Source organism: Watersipora subatra, chromosome 9 (genome assembly GCF_963576615.1).
Source record: "Watersipora subatra chromosome 9, tzWatSuba1.1, whole genome shotgun sequence".
Lineage (NCBI taxonomy): Eukaryota > Metazoa > Bryozoa > Gymnolaemata > Cheilostomatida > Watersiporidae > Watersipora > Watersipora subatra.
The window spans coordinates 4,637,949-4,661,214 of record NC_088716.1 but is presented as its reverse complement, the minus strand read 5'-3'; the positions used below and the strand labels follow the sequence as shown (position 1 = coordinate 4,661,214).

The 23,266-nt window shown below is 35.0% G+C and overlaps 1 protein-coding gene across 1 annotated transcript in view; it reads left to right on the top strand.

The window, feature by feature from the left end:
• The window catches only part of LOC137404719 (kinesin-like protein unc-104), a 34,369-nt gene extending 15,097 nt beyond the window's left edge, over positions 1-19,272 (top strand). Inside the window, 12 exon segments of the mRNA XM_068090951.1 lie at positions 447-539; positions 894-1,043; positions 2,793-2,972; positions 3,837-3,951; positions 6,158-6,243; positions 7,958-8,091; positions 9,978-10,123; positions 13,203-13,412; positions 14,911-15,041; positions 17,177-17,390; positions 17,666-17,783; positions 18,742-19,272. Coding sequence (XP_067947052.1) covers positions 447-539; positions 894-1,043; positions 2,793-2,972; positions 3,837-3,951; positions 6,158-6,243; positions 7,958-8,091; positions 9,978-10,123; positions 13,203-13,412; positions 14,911-15,041; positions 17,177-17,390; positions 17,666-17,783; positions 18,742-18,899 — 1,735 coding nt within the window. The 3' untranslated portion in view covers positions 18,900-19,272.
• The last annotated feature ends 3,994 nt before the right edge of the window (positions 19,273-23,266 follow it).

Here is a 23,266-nt window from a genome sequence, read left to right as displayed (position 1 = left end):
ATTTTTTTTGTTTTTTTTATTGTTACCATAATTTCAGCATTATTTGTATTATTATTTTAATTAAATTAACAGCCAAATTATGGATTATTTTGCTACTGATTTAGTAAACAGCCAGATGAAGTTATCAAAAGAGCCACATGTGGCTCGAGAGCTATAGGTTCCTTACCCCTGCCCCTACCCCTGCCATTTTACATAGATTATCTGATTATCATGTTTAATAAAAACCACACTGACCACGAAGTAGCAGTTTCAAACCTTTATTTTGTAAACACTTCCGATCAAATATGGTTTATATGTTGTGAGCCAGTTTGAGTAAAATAATCATAGTTTTTAGTTAAAATACTTGGTTCAGACTGTTCTTTCACCTAGTACAGCGCTCTTGATTGGCTTTTTTTATTCCATCAAACTGTATAGAACATGTTTGCTAACTTTACCTTGAATTTTAGAGGAAAGAGCAAACCACCACACCTGACACTTCCAATATCAAAACCTCTGGCGAGCTCCAAGTCTTTCCCGAATCACATTGCCAGCAACTATGGGTAATCGCAGTTTACAGATTTGAGTGCATCAAATTTTTCCAGCAAATCACAACTTTTCAAACCTAATACCTAACTTTGTATTGCTTGCTTATTGCCTACAAAAAATTTATCGGTACCATTTCTGTGTCTTGCCTAGAAATGAATTATCAGGACAGCATAAAAACACCTTGTTGGAAATTGTGTCTCCCTGACACCCAGCTAGCTTTGACAATATAAAGCTTTCAATCAGCGCCTTTTTACTTATGTCATTCTTTCTCGTTTCTGGTATTTTAGGATGGCTACTTGTGTAGTATGTTTGCATTTCATTTGAATTAATATTTTGTGGTCAGATATATTACATTAATTTCTGTGTAGGTTACAGACGGTGGCCAGGCATGAGCTGCTGGTCTGGACTGAGATATGTGAGTTGACACCTAACGGAGAGTATGTGCATGTCACTGTCGACATTGGCAAACATAATGGCTACCAGGGAGAGTTTCTTCTCAGACAACGCATACAACGCAGGTAAGTCATTGAATACAGCTACTTACTTATAGCAATTATACACATTTGTGTCTGTAGGTTGTTTTGTAGCTTTTTCTGATAGTTTTCATGGGACCATGGCCATAACTGCCAAGTGATTGTCTAGTTTTATAATCTAGGTGAAGAAAGTAGTTAGTTGCATGGTTGAGCAAAAATATGTAAACTCGAGTTCCTACTTGTCCTTCTAATCTAATGTCACTGATATGTTTGTCTTCATGTGATATTTGACTCACCATTGAACAGGTTAACTCTCTCAGGTTAACCATGAGCTGCGGAGTGTGGTTCAATACATCGGCTGCGGTTGTGTATCATCATGAGCTGCAGGGTGTGGCTTTAATAAGGTTCCTGCAAAATATCTCTGATTAGATAATAGTTAAATAATTAGCCTATAATCACGTATGTATATCATATATATCAATACATATATCACATATGTATTTGCGCAAACGGATGCAATCATCTGTCTGTGTTGACCCAATAGAAATGTTTACAGCCCACCCGAGCATGGTTCCGTTTTGCAAAAACTTAGTTTTTAACGTAATTTCTTTTTTTGCAATGGCCAGTTTTGTCAGATGTGTGAGATAAGTGTGTCTCGACGTAACATTCACGCATAAATTACAATGTCATAACCAGGATTCATTATACAACTCATTTACTCATCTTCATAATAATATATAACAAGTTTACATAGAATAGTTCCTTGTGATTGTCGGACATTGCTGCTGCATACTGATATATACTATTAGTATCAGCACCGGAATAACCACCACTGTCATCCAGCTGACTATTTCTGTAATGGCTTTTTCTTCATGCACATCCATGCCATTGTTAGGCAACTGATCTGTTTCGTTTGACTTGTGCAATCTTTGACTGTTCCTGCCTGTAACAAAATTATTATAATATTATATCTGACGTGCCACCTTTTTGTATCTTGGGCTTGGCTCATCAGATATTAATACTTCCTATTAATTATGCAAATGAACATATATAAGTGAATGTTTTTTACAATAAGTGTGTTTTAAACTGAGAGAGTTGTTTAGTCTGGAAGCTCATTAAGGAGCTGCTAAATAAAGTTAATAAGAAACTGAACTCTCATTGGATCATATTGTTAAGCCCCCTACAACAGCGAGTCTACGGGGACCATGCTGTTACAGATGTATTACAGCTACGAAAGTTTCACAAGTTGTAGATCAATGGGTTTTAGGTGATTATCTATTGAGCAAAAGTACTACTGAAAGTTATTTTATTTTTAGAGGAATTAATATTATTATAAGCTATCATAATTTTGATGACTCGTCTGACTCTCAAAATACTCATGTGGTAGCAGTCAAAGTAACTGAAAGAATGTCTAAGCTCACTCTGCAACACTTTTTAATCTTGTTTCTGACATCAGCCATAAATTTTATGCTGAAGATTTTGGTGTCTGAGCATTTTTTATATATTTTGTTTAAATGTTGTGGCAATTTATATGTGCCCTTGCCATAGATAAGGTTTTACTGAATACTTAAATATGTTCCCACAAAAAGTTAATTCGCTAGCAAAAGAATTAAGGATTGCGGATATTGATCTCCAATTTCTGTCAGATAATTGTCTCACCTAAAGAAAAACTGCACATTAAATGCAACCTTAGCATTTTCTGGCTTTCAGTTTGTCAATCACACACGCGTAAACTTATGAACATGGGAAAATGAATGATTCGTCGAAGAATGGCTTGTGTTTGCCGTGTTTTAGAATTGCCGTGACATTGGTTTCGGATCCTGCTGCTAATTTAGTGTGGAAGGATGTACGGGAAGTGGTAATTGGTCGAATTAGAAACACCAGAGAGTTTATACCTGATGAGCATGGAGATATGTCAGTTCTTTCTCTCAACCTTCTCCCTGGACAGTTTATGACTCTTCCCATGGATGATAGGTGGGCTGTTGATATTTGTATCATGCCTTTCTCGTTTGCTCTTTTTTTGCCCAGTAGTGGTAATTTTGTCTCAGCTATTAGCAACCCTTATTCTTCTTCACCAACTTCATCTAATCAAGCTCATTCTTTTTATCTAGCACCTCTTTCTTGTTTTTTGTTTACGGTTTAATGGTTTTGTTCATCATTCATTTTGTCTTTTTTTTTTAAACATTCATTTTTTCCATTACATAGTTTAGGGTATAACAAGCTGTTCATTGTTTTATGGATTGTTTCTGTATCGCTTTATTGTATCTCACCTATTCCATTCATGTAGTATTCAATTCGTGCCAATTCATCTATTCAATTCAAGATTCATGATGTTTGGTGATGAATTTGGCCTCTCTGATACTACTCTATATGTACTGTATCTTGGTTATCTTACTCACATAAGGGTGTGATGAAAGCCAAGTCATGTGTTAGTCTTGGACAGTTTACTGTTCTTTTTTCTAATTATAAGCACTCCAAAACAATATTTTGGTCTTATTTTTTGCAATCTGAGAGGTAATTAGCTTTTTTGATTGCTGCTTACTGTGTTATAAGTAAGAGCAGTGATTATGCTATTTGTGCTAGAATGAATGTTTAGGTGTCAGTCATCTTCACTCAACAGAGTGATTTTGTTTTTGATCATATGTTATAATTAGAGTAAATATATATTTTATAAAAATTGTTTCAGAAAGTAATTCCTCATACCTATTCTAATATTGTATCACTTAAAAAAATGTCATTATCAATATCTCAATATGATGGGAATGTGGCAAATCAGCTACATGAATGGCATAAAATAATTAACTCATGTGAGATAAAGCATTGCTTTCTAATTTTCAGGCAGTTCTTTAGATTTGAGGCAGCATGGGATAGTTCTCTACACAACTCACCTCTCCTGAATAGAGTTACTCCATCCAATGAGAAGGTCTATGCTACAATAACTATGTACATAGAGGTAAGAGTGAAATGATCAAGTTTGTTTAACTTTCCGAGTTGTAGTTTAGCATTCGTGTCTGAACAATAGATAAACCATTGTGTCCCTTTTGTCTACCAACTATATAAAGCGTTATGTTTATACTCAACATGCTCTAGAGTCATCTTCACTGTCACATTTTTTGTAAATTGAGCTCAAATTAAATGCCAATTCACTGGGATCAACTTGAAGTACCCTAGGACACTTATGTATTCGCGTCATCTAACTTTCGCGCTTTCGTGGAGTCATCCTCTCGCGAAGATTTTATGAGCGAAACTAAACAATCATAACAAATAAGCGAAAAAGCGAAATTAAATAGCTTTGTTCACTGATATCCACAATAAAATTGTCATATTAGAAATGCGGGTAATTTTTGTGTGTCTGGGCTCATTGGGCAATTATACTTTTGTTCATCGATTAAATCAAATCACCATTCGTTTCCTTAATAAAAATAGTCAATGAGTAATTGCCTTCCTCCTCTGCTATTGTTGATAACATACTGTCAAGACATCTTCCATGTCAGGAGTCCAGAATTCTCGATAAACATGAAATCTTCTCAACCTACAAGTGAAATCAACTGAGCCATGACCACCGCGTGCTATAAATACTTTAGATCTAGTATTGGTACCACATCAGTCACGGCGGCAGGGACCTAGATGTCATTGATAGTCCAAGAAACAAATGGCAGCAAGCGCCACAATATTTTCGCACTCATCAGAGCTGCGAAATTTAGTAGCAGCGAAATTTTACTTGGTATGCTACTCACGAAACTAAATACTAGCGAAATATAAGTGTCCTGGAGTAGTCGCTCTCGGTGTTGTTAGAATCCTATGTGAGTTGTTTTGCTGAAGTGAAATAATAAAGTTTCTCCAATTTTGCTAAGAACTTCCGTGAATTTTGGTTTTAGTGTTACAGGAAGTCATTACCATAGCGTACATCAGCGTTTGCTGTCTCTGTACATCAATGTAAATTCTTGAACTGTATTTACAAATGAAAAAGCAAAACATTAGTTTTTTAGATTTCAACAAACAACGTTGGCCAATCAGCTTAATGTTTCTCAACAGTCACACTGGTGATGGTCATTTGCGACAAGTCGTTTTGATTAGTTGCTGTTGCTCAAAGATGAGCCAGTGATCTAATTCGGATCACAATTGCCATGAAGCATTTAAAAATGAAATCATAAAGCAATGAACTACGGTTTGCTGTTGACTAGACAATCTTAATCAAACTCGCATCTTGTAAACTATGACTACTGTGATAAATTTACTGACACTACTCGGTTTTTTCGTTTTCGTCTGTTCACTTGTGTTGATGATTAGTAAGCAGTAATGTTCACCTTTGCCTACACATTACTCGCTGTGTCATGACACTCCATTTGCCCTCTCCGTTGATTTTCAATAGCCCCTTTGTTATCGTCGGTGACACTTTGTAAAGAAGCAGTTCTTGAACTATTGGAACAAACGCAATGGAAACACTTAGCCTATGAGCCCGTAGATTGATGGCTAAATTTTTGTAAACATCACCTGGCTAGCTTTTTGTTACTCAGAGGCTAAATGGTTGTGGTAGTTCAGAAGGATTGCTTGTGTCATATAATCTATCTATAGTCTTTTATTTATCACATATAAACATCCTATTTTAAGCCATTTTACTTGCGTGAAACTACACGATGAACCAACTATTTTTTCTTGCTGGTATATTTTACAGAAACTTCATTTCAACTTACCAACTATGACTAGTGTAATCAAACCATCGAGTTAGGGTTGATGATTCTCCAGGTCTATACACTTATCTAGATTGGTACTTGTTCTCATGCTCTCTCTCTCCCCCCTTCTCTCTCTCTCCCCCCTTCTCTCCCTCTCTCTCCCCTTCTCTCTCTCCCCTTCTCTCTCTCCCCTTCTCTCTCTCCCCTTCTCTCTCTCCCCTTCTCTCTCTCCCCTTCTCTCTCTCCCCTTCTCTCTCTCCCCTTCTCCCCCCCCTTCTCTCTCTCCCCTTCTCTCCCCCCCCCTTCTCTCTCTCTCCCCCCCTTCTCTCTCTCCCTCTCTCTCCCTCCCTCTCTCACTAAGGGAGAGATTTCTGCCCTATTCCTTTTATTGCCTGACAGTTCCGATTATGGATTAACAACTGAATAAATACCTCCTAGCTAATTTATTTTCTCTACATGGGATTCTATCGATGATTTTTGTTTTAGATGGAGAGTTTTCTGTTGCCTGTTTGTATCACCAAGGATGTTTGTCTGCATATCTTTGGAAGGGATGCTAGGATACTTCCTTCAAGGTATGTTTCTGCTGGTCTTTAATTTAAAGTTACTCCCTACTGGCTGGTTACGTCTTCAATGTTTCAGTCTCGTCAGAAAATTCGATATATCACTCACTTACACGATATGGCTGTTTCATGGGATGTAGATGTGTATCTTGACTCAGTGTACCCATATGTTGCTTCTCACTCTCCATCTGCCTGAACAAATATAAGCCCTCACTCATTTCAGCTTGTCAGCTTTCCAGTCTTACAACTTCTATTGTTCTCTTGTTACTCCTTCAGCTGTTTAACCTGCCTGAGCTCTTTGCTAAATGTTTCTTTGTCTACTTGCGTTTCTCGCTAATTTTTGTCATGTCCAAATATGTATTTAGTTTTTGAGCTATTTGCTGCATGCTAATCGAATATATACCCGAGGGTATGCTAGTCTACCTAAGTCATTTTGAGTGTGGTGAGATATTTAGTAGAAATGGTGGAACATGGTGATTGCACTGGTGGAATGTGGTCCACCTAATCTTGGCGGAACATGGTGGACCATATTTCGCCAGGAATATGGTGGACCATATTCTACCAGGAATATGGTCCACTAAAATTTCACCAACATCAATGTGGTGGTGCAATTTGGGTGAAACATGTTTGTTAATAAATAGTGATACACGATCACATTTGAATGTATGGCATCATAATCGTCTATTCAGTTTGTCCTCTATGTTTCTTCATGTTGAAATGTCAGTCATATCTTGAATACATTATCACCAATGATTTGCTCCAGGATATTCGATATTGCTAAGTATGCACGAGCTGTCTTTGTTTCTTTTCATTGCTTTGTTTTCTTCCACCGCTTGCAGTTCAGTGTTGAGTGGTTGAACGAGTCTGCACTGCTTTGCTAATCTCAAGCACTCACTTCCTCCTTGATAGGAATGTCATTGCAGCGAGCTTTCAATGTTGCTGTGACATTCACTCTGAGCGAGTGTCCTTTAGTAGAAAGTTTATATGGCTTATATCATTGCTCTACATACATCGTGTGATTTTTACTACTTAATTCTGCTTACTGTAATATTTTCAATCTAGTCTGTTTTCTGCACTTTACTGTAGGACAATGGTTGAGATGAAAATCAGCTACATCTTACACTTGTATTAATGAGTACGAATAACTATTGTCTGTTGAGATATGTAAGTTTAAAATAAAATGTAACAATTGAAGAACATAAGCATTCAATTCTGTATTCTACAAAACTTTGGTTTGTTTTATTATATATTGCCAACTAATGTGTGTTTCAATAATCAGTTTTCTGACTTGAGGTCATTCCTTCATTCTCAATAATCCAGAAACAACTTCTGAATTTATAAAACATTCTGCTAGAAATATTTAGCATCACAGGAAGGCCGAAAGTTACCACTTCAGCTTTCATCTCTATTTTGCTATTCAAAAAAGAGCTACTTGGATCTTAACATATTTACTCCTAATATCATTAATCTATGTAGGAATATGTTCTGGTCAAGAATTATTAGGACTCATTGAAGAAGGTCGCTTTGTAGTTTTCATTATTCAACAAAACTGGTTTAAGGAGACTTGTACACAACCTAGTCTAATAAGAATTAGGTTATTACACTACTTTAATAACCTACTCTAACAAGTACTTGCTGAATAGAAAATATGATATCACACCCAAATGACTATTATACAGTTAGTTGTGTGTTGCTCATAAATAGCAACTCTGTTTCATTCTTGTAGCACAAGGTTCAAGTCCTTCAAAACTCTCTTCAGTTCTAGCCAGGCAGGATCTGACAGGGATCCCGAGCACATGACTAGACTGAGCTCCATTTATGAGCTGACTTTTAAAGACTCCAACCTTAATTCCAGTCCTGGTAGGAATTAGCAATTTTTAGGTATTTTTTAGATATATGTGTTACTATTGACATTTGATAGAAATTTCTAATCTCAGATAAGTTCATCTGACCTGAGTCTGAGAGAAATAACAAAGGATACTTACCGATAAGGTTAAGTATTTGAGTAACTTGCAGTAGATTACCTCCATGGAGTTATTCATAGCAAATTTAAATGAATAATGAAATAAACTTAACTATACAACTACGGAAATGCATAATTTTCAACTGTATCGCAGCTATTCTCTAACCCATTTGCTACCCGCTTGTCATATTAAATTCGGTACTGTCTCTCGTATCTATTGTTTAATTAGGCATCTTTATCCTATTAAAAAAAAATATATTAAATTGAAAATACTACTTTATACTACGGAGGTCACAATTCCCTAACATAGTTTAGTCGTTATAAAAACAGGTTAGGTCTCCCGGAAGATGGATGTTCGTTAGAAATGGCGCTGATTTTGTGAACACTTCAAAACAATGGTCCTGTCACTTGTTAGAAATTGTAGTATCCCTGATGTTTTCGTTAAGCTTTCAGGTAATAAAATCAACAATAAATCTAGGCATAGGTTAATCTTGAATCCTAAAGTGTCACAGTTGACTGTGCAACCCAAATACATATACATGTAGGTTGGTAATCACTCTGAAGTTGCAATGTCAAAGTTCAGTAGACTAGAACTTCCAGTTATAATATAACTTGATTAATGAACTCACTCATGAATAGTCAATAGTAGTGGCATGTACGTCCAAGTTGCCTCTCCATGATTTAAACTAGCTCATTTGCATTTTATTTATGTGTAAATATATAAAGTATAAGTAGTTATTTTATAATCATACCACTTAAGGTTTTGCTTGTCTGAAAGTTTAGGAAATGTCATTTGTTTGAAAAATAAGTCTGAACTGTTTTCTCAGTTCCATTGTCACGATTAGAGCTATCATCTACAACCTTAATTCTTTGCTTTTCTTCTATGAATCTTTAGCCATGGCAGGTAAATCACTTCTATCTGGTCATAGACGTAAAGTGTCTGCAAGCAGTTCTATGACTCGTTCATTGTCTATGTCTAGTGCAGGTATATGTAAATACATAAATGACACATTAAATACAGAACAGCACCAGTAGCAGCATTTTCTGTTGAGTTTTTTGTAGTCATCTTTGTTCTCGCTTCTCACACGCTCTGTTCTAGGGATATATCAGAGTGTGATCTTTGCTTTAGAGTTGCGATAATTAGTGCTTATTAGAACTGGCTTTTAGAATTGAGTTATCGGTTCAAGTCAGCCATTTTAAGGTTTATGGTAGACACCTCCTTGCGCAAGTACCATCAAAGACTGGGTTAGTCGGATAGGCCACTGGGATAGTTCTTTAGCAAATGGTATCTTTCAATTTATTCAGTCTAAATGTTTGCAGTCAATTCTTCATTTGCCGATCTACTTTCAGGCTTCCCGTAATAGGCATAAGCATAGTTGAGTTTGGCTACTCCAGAATTTACAGTACCAAGTCACAGTGTTACATTGTCTAGAATTTGAATTAGGAGAGCCAGACCGTAATGCATTTGTGGAGCAATTATTTCATTCATACAATGGGATGAAATCGTTACACTAATGATGATGATAGTGGTTTGAATGATCTCCCAATTACCCTCTACTGTGCATTTTATTAAAACTGTTATGTTCTACATTAGTGTATGTTCTGCAAACCTGCTTATTAGTAAAAAACTACCTTTTAAAACAATTGAAATCATTTAAGATGGCCTCAGGTTGCTTATGACTGGATATTATAATAATTTATAGAGTTTGTTGGACATCACTTTGTAAACACATATTAGCAGGTTCGGTACCATTGTTTCACCAGTTTGTCATCACTTCTGTAGGTCTCTTGAGGCGTACTCGGCAGGTGATTGACACCTCACAAGCGTATGTAAGAGGTGAAGAGAATCTCGGTGGTTGGAGGCCTCGAAGCGACTCTCTCATCTTTGAGCATCAGTGGGAACTTGAGAAAATCAAACGCCTTGAGATGGTTAGTGAGTGGTAACTGATCTCTAGTCAATAGTTAATATTGCAGCTGTGTTAACTTTTGCCGTTGTGTTATTTCTGACATCCGTGTTTAGTTAGTTTTATTTCTGTGTCATGCTATAGTTCATGCCCTGACCACTAGCTAACAAAAGTTAAGTTATTACAAACTGAAGACATGTGAATCTAGTAAATTTGGATAAAATAATATTGCAATTGTATTAAAGTAATGTCATTAGTAGGATTAATATACTAGTCAGAGAGTAATAGTATGGGAGACCCAAATGGAAGGTTGTGTTTTAATGAGCTCAGTATTATAGTAAATACTGACTATTCCTCAAACTTATCATGGTTTTATTAGGTTGTACCAATGCTCTCAACTACTTCATATTTGGTAGAAGATGATGTTGCTGTTGTTGATGATGCCATAATAAGTTGTTATAACCATAAAATTACATGGGATTAATGTGTTTTCATGAATAGTAACGTAGACCTCGATATTCTCTCTATGAGGTACCGCAAATAGAGAATTGGTAGCTAAAATTAATTGCAGGGGCTTTTTCCAACAAACTCTAACATTGATATTAACGTTGATCTCATAGTTACTGAATTTAACCCCTCCATATAAGTTTTCATCAGCATGGCATGTAGTTCAAATTAAAATATATAAACCAAACAAAAATATATGTAAGCAAAAATTCCAATACGAATGCATCTTCTTTGCATCATTAATCGCTAATAGCAACACTTTCGTCAGCTTCACTATTTAAACAATTTAACATTCAATCCATTTATACATTTTTCATATTTTTATCTCTCTCTTAGCCTTCTATACTTGGAAAGTACTACTCTATGTCAAATCTCCTTTTGTCAAACCGTAGCCACTAGTGGCTCACACCAAGTTTATTTATCGCTCTAAAATGTGCAGCCTCATTAGGAGTAAGTTGAATCAGACAAATGTTGGCAAATTTTATGTTTCGCTTCATTTTTGGTAAAAGAAATGTAATTATGTTGCCAATTTTTGCTTTTCATAACCGAAAATAGCATCTTGTAGAAAACTTAGACGGTGGTGTTCAACCGGATAGAATCTCTAAATGGAAAAATAATACACAAAAATTATAATACCTAGCATCTGCCATAAGCTGATCAATAGCAATTTTTATCAAAGAGTTTCTTTTAAAAAATTTACTTTTGGTCAGTTAGGGCAGCTTAAAATAAACTAACACAATGTTTAATCAAACCACTTGTGAGGTAATTTCTATATAGGCTAATGACTTAGGCTTTTCTCAGTGGCTGGACATCGCATACATTTGCTTACTATGTAGGCTGACTATGAAAGTTGTGATGACTGGAGGAGACTGTAAGGCAGCGGCTACTAAAGGCGTGGTCACACGAGCACCGAACCGACGTAGGATCGGTTCGGTTCGGAGGCTGGTTCGGTTCGTGGCACATGTCACACGGCCACCGAAGTAACTTCCCTTCCTAGATACCATACGTATAGAGACAGGACACGGTTTCATTAGTAGTTGTTATGTATTTGAGTTAAATATTTCTATTGTAAACAAAAAAACTTTGAGGAACAATTATAAATTATAATTACACAGCAGATTTATCAGAAGATCGTTCGGCTGCTCAAAATAAATCACTCGATACAAATATTTTGCTAACCCTTCCCATCAACATAATTATATTTTTTTTATTAACATATGAATGTTTTTCTATGCTGAGTACATAACAAACAAAAACAGTCTTTATCATAGTACTGTGGTTTTACATAAATAAATCAGTCAACGATAGTTCATCAGGATGAATATGACACATTACTTATATTCTACACGAAAGAAAATCACAACCATTCCCTTACATTTATGCAAAACTTAAGTGCAACATCTTACATTTATGCAACCCAATCACAAGTCCGGGTGAACCTTGTCGTAAATTGCTTCATGTTGTTTATTTAACGAAATAAAAGTATCGTCCCATTTCTTTTTTAACTTTACTCACACGCACGTAAGAAGAAATGTGACGCGTGCTCGCTAGAATTCTAGAATTTTAACCAGCCAATAAGAGCAAGGGTTCGGCACGAAATTTCGAGCAGTACCGAAATAGTTCGTTTCGGCCAGAAATGTCCTCAGCCGAACTTTTTAGAGCTGAAAACGACGTCGTTTTGCGTCATTTAGTTCGGTTCGGTGCCCGTGTGACCACGGCTTAAGACAGACTCATAGCAAATAGGAAAACTTTTAGCATGCATCAAAGTATCAAGACCGTGTTAAACACAGAACTATTATTAGCCTGATACAATGCAATTATTAATTATTTTTATGGCGTTCCTTTCAAAGTTTTAATAAAAAAAGCGTAAAGCTTTTGAGTTATAGATTGAACTTCAATACAAACAGAAACAATTGCTTTTGATGTAATCGAGTCATTATTAGTACGGTTTGAGGAACGCTTTTCGACTGATCGCCTTTTATTACGGGTTTGTAAAGATGAAGAATATCAAGTATCGGCAGTCATATAGAAGTGGTGTTCAATTGAAGTGTGGCCATATGTTTTTCAACCCTTCTCCAATAGTAGCATTCAAATAAAGGTGGCATTCAAATAAAAGGTGGCGTTCAAATAAAGGTGGCATTTAAATAAAGGTAGTGTTAAATACGGGTTTCTTAGTTTATTAGTTTTGTTTAGCAAATGTTCTGTTGTGAAACTATTGGTATTAATGCGTTGTTAAGTAAAATAAAACTGTGTTCAAGTAACCTTTCCGGTCTTCGAGTACATTTTCTTATGCACTGACGGAGTGATTATTCTTGCTGAGCTATAAGGTCTTTCTCTCAAACAAATTCATTATATAGTGGCTGGGTACACAGTCAACCAAAAGCTGAACCAATAATACAATTGGTTGAGATGATTTGTTATGCTTAAAGCCTCGTGAGTAGCAAGAGTAATCACCTCTCTGTTGGTATTTATGACCCACTATTTTACAGGGACAACATTTACAATTCACTTCCTCGTGTCAGTCCTTTGTATTTATTTATTCTACATAATCATGTGTTTTGCAGTTTGAAACACTTAAGATGACCTATTTTTTTCAGGTTGAAAAAGTACGACACACATTTCTAGTGCGAGAAAAGGTTCAGGAACGGGCTGCTCCTGTTTGTCCAAGAGAACCGGGAAAAGGAGGTACCTCAGAGACGAGTTCACTTAGCAGTTGTGATACAGCGGACAAACGTGGTGTTAGTCCAAAAAACAGTGCTGACATGAGTGTAATAGATAATGAGTCTAACAAGCAGCTTGCGATGAAGGTATATTTTACTGTCTTTCAGAGTATTCCATGTGCGCGACACCCGGTTTGTTTGTTGTATATCTTAATTGAGTTTCTGTTCCGTCGTGAGTATTAATAATGACTTCATAGGCATAATATGGTGGTTGCTTTATCACAAAAATCAAATCCGATTCTCATAAGGGTGTTCAAGCTACCTTCCATAAAACTCATGACTTTTAAATCAATCATATATGATGCAGTGGTGCTGCACCTTCACTTCCTGTCCCCCACTGTTTGTGAAAGCTGTCGTTTTATTCATGATTTTATCTGAAATGAACTCATATTAGAAACCACAATGTTGACTAGAATGATCTGTCTCTCTCTTGCCACTATATTCTATAGTCATTTGTTAAGTAGATCAAAGTCTTATCGAATGGTCTAAAGATAGTTTCAGTAATCTAATACATCGTAGATAGCTTATTGAAAATAAGAAGTTCATCACCTGTTTTGCTGAAGTCGTTAATTGTTTAAACTCTGCATCTTATTAAGAAGAATTTTCTGATATACAGAATACAATTATCTTTCTAGCAAAATAGCTAAATATTTCCAAAACTCGATAGTATGATTCATTGGAAGTAAGCCTGTGTACCTCAAGGCAAAATTGTGTTTGGCTTTTAAATTGATTACACTCATCTCTGTAGGCTAGGTTGGCTTCACAAAAATGTGTTCCTTCGATTGAAATATATTGTATCTTCATTTAACCCTTTCACTGCCAACCATGTACTAATTCGGGTATCTGCCTAGTGCCAGCCATTTTACCGAAAATGGCCAATACTTCTTCATGCTATGCTAACACTATTTTTTTCCAATTTCAATCTCTATCTAGAACATTTGTGTTACATATTTTATTTTACCAACATTTTAACAAACATTGCTATGCAAAAACTCAATGGGTCTATTATACTTTGTGCGATGATAAAGCTATGTAAAGCTACGATCGATGCGAAGCTAAAGCGATTCTCCATAATGTTCCTTACTCTTAAAAACTATTACTTTCACCACTATCAGACACAGTGCTGCTGGTTTAATTATTTGTATAATCACGAAAATCTGAATTGGCTATAATGTCATCAACATAACTAATTACCTGTTTTCTGACGCGCGCGGTAATTAATGAACTCACACAAAAAGCGTTTGTTTTTAAATTAAAAATTCTCAAACAAAGGTTTAAAATTGCTTCGTTATTTTAGACTAATTTTATAGACAAGTCTTCGTACAACACTGTCAATTTCATAAGTCTTAAAGACTGTGGGTTATGTTGTCAACGAATAGTAAATTAGGTAACTATGTAATTTCTGGGAAAGTCGCAATAATGCGTCTACGGCAGTCGTCCAACGAAAACGCATTTATGCAGCTATGGCAGTGAAAGGGTTAAACTATTGGACATTTAGATTAGATTGACATGCCAAGTCTATCTTGGAATTTTTTGCTAAAAGCAACCAAATGGTACCATTGATAAGTTGTGGTCTTACTTTCAGGTGATTGCTTTGATGAGTTCCGGTGTTGCTTCATCCAGCTGGTGTATGAGGAAGTCAGACTCTAGTGAGAGCTTTAGCTCAGACTCAGATAAACTCACACCGAGCAGCTCTGTCGTATCAGGGCTTTCCAAGTGAGTCGGTCATAAAGTGCCACAATCATGTACCCTAATATTTGTTTACTTTCTTCCATAAAAAGTTCTGTTTTCAATGAATGTGTAGGCATTCTCAACATGATAACAATAATAATTCATAGCATAAATAGCTGTATTATATTTGGTCAGTTTATCTCATGTCTATGTTCTGTCATTGTATTGATTGAATAGATAACTAATATTTTATTATCACAATTTTTATCATCGTGTAGTATTGTTCCTATTGTAGTTCTGTTAGTTTATTCTGTCTATACAACTTTTTAAGTTGAGCATTTAATTGTTTTTTTTGTATTTTTTTACTTTGTTGTACTTCAATACTTGTTGTGTCAATCAATACTTCCGCGCTAGGTACCGTTGCTAAATTTGCTATTATAGTTTTAGTCTTTCTGGTATTGGCACTGCAAGGTTGGTACAGTTTAGTTATCAATAACTATTACATGTTGTAGCATTCAGGATCTGTGTATATGTGTTAACTTATGGTTTATATAATCACTTTGATTAGCGAATCACAGTCATTATAGTTTCAATCACTGCTTAATAGTGATTCATATCACCTTGATCAAACCATACCTGTTTAGTTTGTAACCTAACAAGCTGGCTTTGCTAGAGAAGGTTGTATAAGAAGGTTCTTGTTTCCTCTAGAAAAGATTTAATTTAATTAACTGCCAATACTTACAGTATTATAGAAACTGATTAATTATATTATTCAACTAAATCATTTATTATTTAGTTGACGCTTTTTATTAAGCGGTACTGTTTGATAAGGTTTCTAAATGACATCATATCCCAATCACTGTTGTTGTAACCAGTGCTGATAATAGCATTCAACCCAGCATGCAACTAAATTTATTATCTTTAAAGGTTGACTTGCAACAAAATTCACATTACCGTTATTTGATATGAAAATATTCACCATGTCTTACTCTGTTGTTTTGTAGGTGAAAAATATGTGGAAAGGTGATTACAAGCTCTTAAAAGCTAAAAACGAACAGTTAATCGCAGCCACATGAGACCGCCATAGTTTGGATTCCTTTTTCCAAAACGGCTCAAATGTGATTAGTTGTGAGAGAGGGTTTCTGTTTACACTTTCATGCAACCTTATTCGTCGAAATATTTTTACAAATATACTTCACGCATTCAATAAAACTATGTCTATTGTTCTTACGCGTCTGTTTTATCATCATTGTAATGCTGTCACTTTTAGTACCGATATGTTATAACTTACCATAAAAATTCGTTTAATTTTTTAGCCTTAGCTTGAAGGAGTACATATCATTATCTGATAATCATGCCGAGCCTGTTGGTCACTTGTGATAATTGAAAAGTGCTGCAGAAATTATTTGCGAAGTATTGGGTCACACGATCAGATTACGACTTGCCAATTAGACCAGGCCGAAACAAAATTGTAAAGTAGCGAGCATCTATATTTGATACGGGGTCTTTGGTAAAACCCGAAGGGTTTGTCATAAACTAGTACTACGATAAGTTTTATTTTGATTTTTGTATTGGCCTTTCAATTCGCGTGAGAACATACGTGACAAGACAATAACAAAATTTCGTGGTTTTGTCATCGAAATAAAGAAATTCCAATCTATGGCGGCTTTTCGTTTTTGAGCTTTTAAGAGCTTGTAATCACATTTCCACATATTTGGTACTTACAACACAACAGAGTAAGACATAGTGAATCTTTGGATACCAAATAACTGTAATGTGAATTTTGTTGCAAGTCAACTTTTAAACATCCCTTTAACTTGAAATGCTTTTCCTTTTGAGGAGTTGTTAGTTGAAGTGATTATGTAGTTACTGCTAGTGGAAACTTGTTCATTTAAAATGATGATAATAATTTGTAAGACATTTACTCTCTTCGACTAAATTTTGACAATGCTTAACATGACAAGCCATGAAAGCACAAAACTTGAAACCTGTAAACCATTGTGTTCCTTGAACAGGGTGTTAATAATTGTCCAAAACATTTTCTAGCAAGTGAAGTTTTGGTTGGTGTCACTATGGGTGTGACTCTTTCTACGTATTGACTCTTCAATAAGTTAGAGATAGTTTTCTATTTTGCCATTAGAATTAAAGGTAGCTTATCAGTTGATATACTAATGTTTTAGATCTATGTCGAATGCTGATGAACGTAAAAAGGCATCTATGTCATGTGGTAGCATGCATACTGTGTCATCGGATAGTAGTTCAGTTGGGGAAGCAAGTCATCAGCTCATCATAGACACAGAAGAGATATTTCCCAACCCAATCATCTCTAAAAAAGGCTTCATCAATGTATTTGACCAGCCCCACCACAGGAACAAGTGGTCTAAATGTCATGTGGTATGTTTTTTGTATTGACTAATATACTAGTTATGGAGTGTCTTCTGTAGATATGTTTCAATCCATTATCTGCCTTATATGCATTAATGTAGTATGCAAACCCCTATCATCGGAGAGTCAGCCTCATGTATTCATGTTCACAATCAGATGTTCAACCGTGTTCAACAGTCACGAGTATATCATCAGTTTTCATTTGTATTTTATATATTTTTGTTTATACTTCAACTTACTCACCACTTAACCATGATATTATAAGTAATAATTATCAATTGCAGGTGATTCGACGACCATACCTGTTTCTCTACTCCGGAAGTAAAGACTGTGTAGAGAGAGCTGTTATCAATCTGAGCACTGCTAGGATTGAGTGCAGTGATGATCAACAGCAGTTACTTGGTAAGATTCACTCATTTGTCTCTATTTTTAAATTTATATTTATTCACGCTGTTCAGATTTTTGTTATGCATTGTTGATAGTTTAACCTTTTCATTGCCATATGCTCATTTATGCGAAATCTATGGTCGATTGTCGTATGCACATTTTTGCGATTTTTTGAGCAATTATGTAGTAACTTAATTTTATTATTATTTTATTAATTGACAACATCACCAATGACCTTTAGGAATTTTATGGTAGTGACAGCGTTGTCCAAAGAATGCTCAATAAAATTAACCGTATTAATGTAATGGACAACGGGAAGCCGGTGCAAGCTCTCAAACTTGTACTTTTTTCTTACCACACATGGGAAAGATAGTGTTGCATAAGGATATCTGTGCTGGTATATTTTATATATTTATTTATTCTTTCTCACTTCATTTTAGACATATACAAAGTTTTTATAGGGTAGAAACTGTTTTGGAGAAGAAAAGGAAAACATTGATTCAAATTGACAGTGATTTAAATGTAAAAATGTGTAATTTTACAAATTTTTTCATACCAATCAAAAATTTTCTTTTACAACAAAAAATTGTCATAATTGGAATATAAGAAAATTCAAAGGTGAGCTAACCTGCATTGGTAGCCTTCCGATGATCAATATGCGAGTATACTTGTCATGGTCGGGAATGAATTTAGAAAATAAGTTTAGACTTTCTTATTTTGAGGAGCCAGAGTGGCGAGTTTTAAAAGTTTTAGAAGATTTGGAATTAAATTAAGCTATTCACATGTATTTTACCTCCCCCCACATGCAGTAAAGTCTCTGTAATGTCTTGGGACCGGATTATCTATATTATAGGGGTGTCTACTGTAGCTAGAGTTATTAACGATGATTCAATCATCATAGTTTTTACCAACACTGCAACTAACTATAGACTGCTCTCACGCTTGTCCTAGTTTGCTGTTATACATATTGCAGGTGTACAGAATACATTTTCCATAATCACCCCTTATAAAGGCTACATCATCCAATCACTAGATGAGAAGGATGTATTTGATTGGCTGTACGCACTCAACCCTCTGCTAGCTGGACAAATTCAATCGCAATTGGGTAACAAAAATAGGACACAATCGTGATAGTAACAGACTCTCTCATTGGCTACTAGTAAATAGGTATATCTGTAATTTATATATTTGTCCGGCAATCCCCATCATTATATTAACTGATACGAAAATATTCTTTTTGGATTTAAACTATATTTTTGTGTATTTAATCTTCAGAAAGTAATCTCTAACGAACAATCTATATTTTATATGAATTTGTGTTTATTACTGCCAGGATGTATGACACCTCATTCAATCAACAACCATTTACATTCATTATGAACACCTGCAGGGTGTGTCAATACTCATCCACAGCAAATCAGCTCACATTGTTTGATGCTTATCCAAGGCTATTATTCTGTCTGTTCTCGATTTAGCATTTTATGTGTATGTCCATACTGAACAATATGTTATCATTGGTATAAAATTCAATCACTGACAGAGATATTTCACTCACCTCGGTGTACTTGTGCATATTTCATGTGATATATTTTTGTTGTTATCTTATGTTCTAGTCAGTCATTGTTGTGATATTATACTGTTAGATTCATTGAGCTAATTATTTTGTTTATTTTCTTAAGAAATAGAGAGTTGTTCCTAATAAAATATTTATTTTATATGAAATGAGATTCAGTCATAAAGTCAAGTTATATCGTTTGAATGACCGCTGCCGTGAAAAGACACACATTTTATTCATGTAATTTCAAAGTTAGCTTTGCTGTAGATTGGCTCTATTATTAGTTATATTGTAAGTGTTATTTTATCTCTTTATACAGTAACAAAGCTTGTTTATGAAACAACTTCTTTAAATTGGACAGAATCGCATAAAGCAAATCTATATGGCACTATAATCACTTGTTGCCTTTTCATTTTTACAAAAATTGAAAGCTGAAGCACTCTATCTTCAGATGCTGCTAGAACCTCCTAGCAAACTTGTTTATAAAGTTGGCAATCTCTAGTAGTTCCTGTTCTGCTTTCAATGCAAGTTAAATTTAAATGATTGCTATTTCTGTTTGCTCTGCAGAGACTTATAAGTTATTTGTATTGCTAAGCATAAGAAATAGAACCTTTAACAAACATGTAGCTCTGTTATGTTTTCATACAGAACTAAATACAGCCAATTTGCGTTACAAACAAGTATAATGTCTCATGAGAACCTCTGGAAGTCAAACGATCTACACAGATCTCTATAATTATCAAATAACTCACAAAACACTGATAAGTAAATAATTGTTATAATTTTATTTTAAAGAGGCTGCTATACTTCAAGATTTTTCTCAGATATCCTGTCATATTTTTAATGTAAATAGAAGAGGCTTTTGGGATGTTTAATATTTTATGACAAATAAAGCCAAGTTTTATCAGTGTTTTTGCCGTACCAGCTTAAATGTTTTTAAACAAATGTTGAGATGAGTCTCAATTCAAAAACACTCTGTAAGTTACTGATGTAATCTGCATGGTTCAAGTTTCACTCGCTGATCATAACATGGGAACCTCTGTTACCTTACATGGAGCAGATTTGTACTGAAACTGTATGTTTGTCATTCTTTAACTTTGTGTTTTATATAAGATTAACGGTTGAGTCACACATATTCTCTTTTTACAGATTTTTTTTGTAGGATTACAAAGACAATTAGCTTATTAGCCATTATACTGTAAACAGTGAGCTCTCCTACTTAAACCCTTCAACTATAGGTGATTGGCGATCACTTGAGTTTCTTCATTTTATGTCATAATTCTATATTATTGTTAAAAGGCGTTTTGTTGACATAAGATGGAAAAATTAACGATTTGGTACAGTATGATGCATTGCAGTATGGTTTTGGCTCTAGATGACTACAGGTAGTTTTCTGTTCACAGTGGCCGGATACATATACTGTAGCAGTATTTGTAGTACATTGCAAAGAGCGATGTTTATTGATATGGAAGTCACCTAGCAATTAGCTAGTTGATGCTAACGATGGAAGTAGAATAACTTTTATGAAATAGACTAAAACCACCTTTTCAAATATTTGGTGGCATTTGACCACCCTTCCTTGTTTATCTGAAAGCAATCGCTAATTAGTGCTTGCTATCATTTTGCCATCTTGGTGCAAATTAGCTCAAAGATATTTAGGCCTAGTACTGAATACGTCTCTTTGAAATTTGACCCATTCATGCTTTGCCATTCAGTTCTTAGAATCCTTGCAGGCCTACAGTTTTAATTATTGTGAATATACTGCACCATACAAATAAGCCGGTTGTATGACGACTGGTACAAACTTACATCGTGATTGCAAACAACTAGGAAGCTGTTCTCAAGTGTTACAATGTTGGCTGGGACTTAATAAAAACTGGTTTTTATTTTGTGGGACTTTCCACTCCAGAGGTTAGTATGGAAAGTAACTTTGTGAAGTGGTACAGATTACTGTATTCATATCTAATCAGCTGACTTCTACAATAATCATAACAAGTATATCAACTGTAGGACTTCTTTACTTACCTAAGTGTAATATAGCCTAAGTTATTTCACCACTGTCTCTATATTTTATACCTATACATGCAGATATAATATATCTGTTGACAATTTCAACATTGCTTCTTTGTGATAGAACAGTTATGAAATATGCTGTCATGCTGTTGCAGACTTTTGCTTATACTTGAGAGTTTTAGGTCATCTGATTTTATACAGTATATTCTACTAGATAAAGGCCCAGCATTGCCCGGCTAATTAAAAGTATTTCAAAAAAAAATTATTTTGAATCAACATTTACAACATTTCCACATCCAACTTTTAAATGAAAGTGTTGTTTTATTTTGTGATTGTTTGACCAAGGTACAATTCAAATATTGGAAAACTTGAGGCATAGTTAAAATTGATTGGTGAAAACCATCCCTTATCTCTTACACTACACATTTGCTCAAGATTTAAAATAGCTCATAAACACTGACAGGTAACTTAGTTGACGCAAGGTTCTTGTACCCAATAAATTTGAGTAACAAGAGCTAGTAACTCAAACTAATATTTTTGGTATTTATTATAATAAGGATAGTGCTATCCCAAAACCAAAGGAGAGTGTTAGGAAAAAAGGGAACACAGGAATCATACTTGCTCTTATTAAAAACTTGCGTAACCTTAGTAAATGTAATGTTAGCAACTAGTAAGTTTACATAAGATTTCATAATATTAATTATTAGTACAATTTGAATTAATTGTGGAAATGTGAAAAGGCTAAAAATAATTTATTCAACAATAAGATGCAAGGAAATATTCAGCTTGTCCTTATACTGGCCTCAAAAAGTCGATTGTTGTGGTCACTCTCATATGTTGTTTCCAGCTCTGGATTACATTCATTGAGTTGACTTTTATTACCACAAAAAACTTTGGCAGCATGACAGTTGGTAGTTTCCAAATCGAAACTCACAACTTTTAATTGAAATGGTATGTTGAATTTTCCTTTCTTTTGATGGCATGTGTTACAAACTGAGCTCATCGATATAGTTCTGGTTTACATACTAATTACTGTAGCGGTGTCACAAATCACTCAGTGGCTGGTTTAGTATGGTTAGTTCAGGCAGGCCATGTAACATTGCTTAAAATGCTTTATGAAGTCTAACATGCAAATTAAATGCTTATTAAACAATTATAAATGCATAAAAATAGGAAAGGCTTCTACTATCTAAAATGGATTAAAAAAGAATATTGTGAAGAAAATATTAAGAGAGGTATTTGGTACCAAAATTCGGACTGCGTGTCAGGACCATTAAGTTTTCTTAATTCTCACTTGTTCAAAGCTAACAACTTGGCAGTTGTTTATAATCACTCAGTAAGCAACAGTTCAGCACGCAGACTTCCAGCTAATTTGTTAGCAGATACCTTTGTAGTTGGAAAACAATCAGTCAGTTTTTTTCATGCAAATGTTTGGACACGTGCCAAGGTTTAAGTCAGTTAACAAATATTCGTCAAGGACAAATGGCAGCAAGCGCCACAATATTTTCGCACTCATCAGAGCTGCGAAATTTAGTAGCAGCGAAATTTTACTTGGTATGCTACTCACGAAACTAAATACTAGCGAAATATAAGTGCATGCAGCAAATAGCTCAAAAACTAAATACATATTTGGACATGACAAAAATTAGCGAGAAACGCAAGTAGACAAAGAAACATTTAGCAAAGAGCTCAGGCAGGTTAAACAGCTGAAGGAGTAACAAGAGAACAATAGAAGTTGTAAGACTGGAAAGCTGACAAGCTGAAATGAGTGAGGGCTTATATTTGTTCAGGCAGATGGAGAGTGAGAAGCAACATATGGGTACACTGAGTCAAGATACACATCTACATCCCATGAAACAGCCATATCGTGTAAGTGAGTGATATATCGAATTTTCTGACGAGACTGAAACATTGAAGACGTAACCAGCCA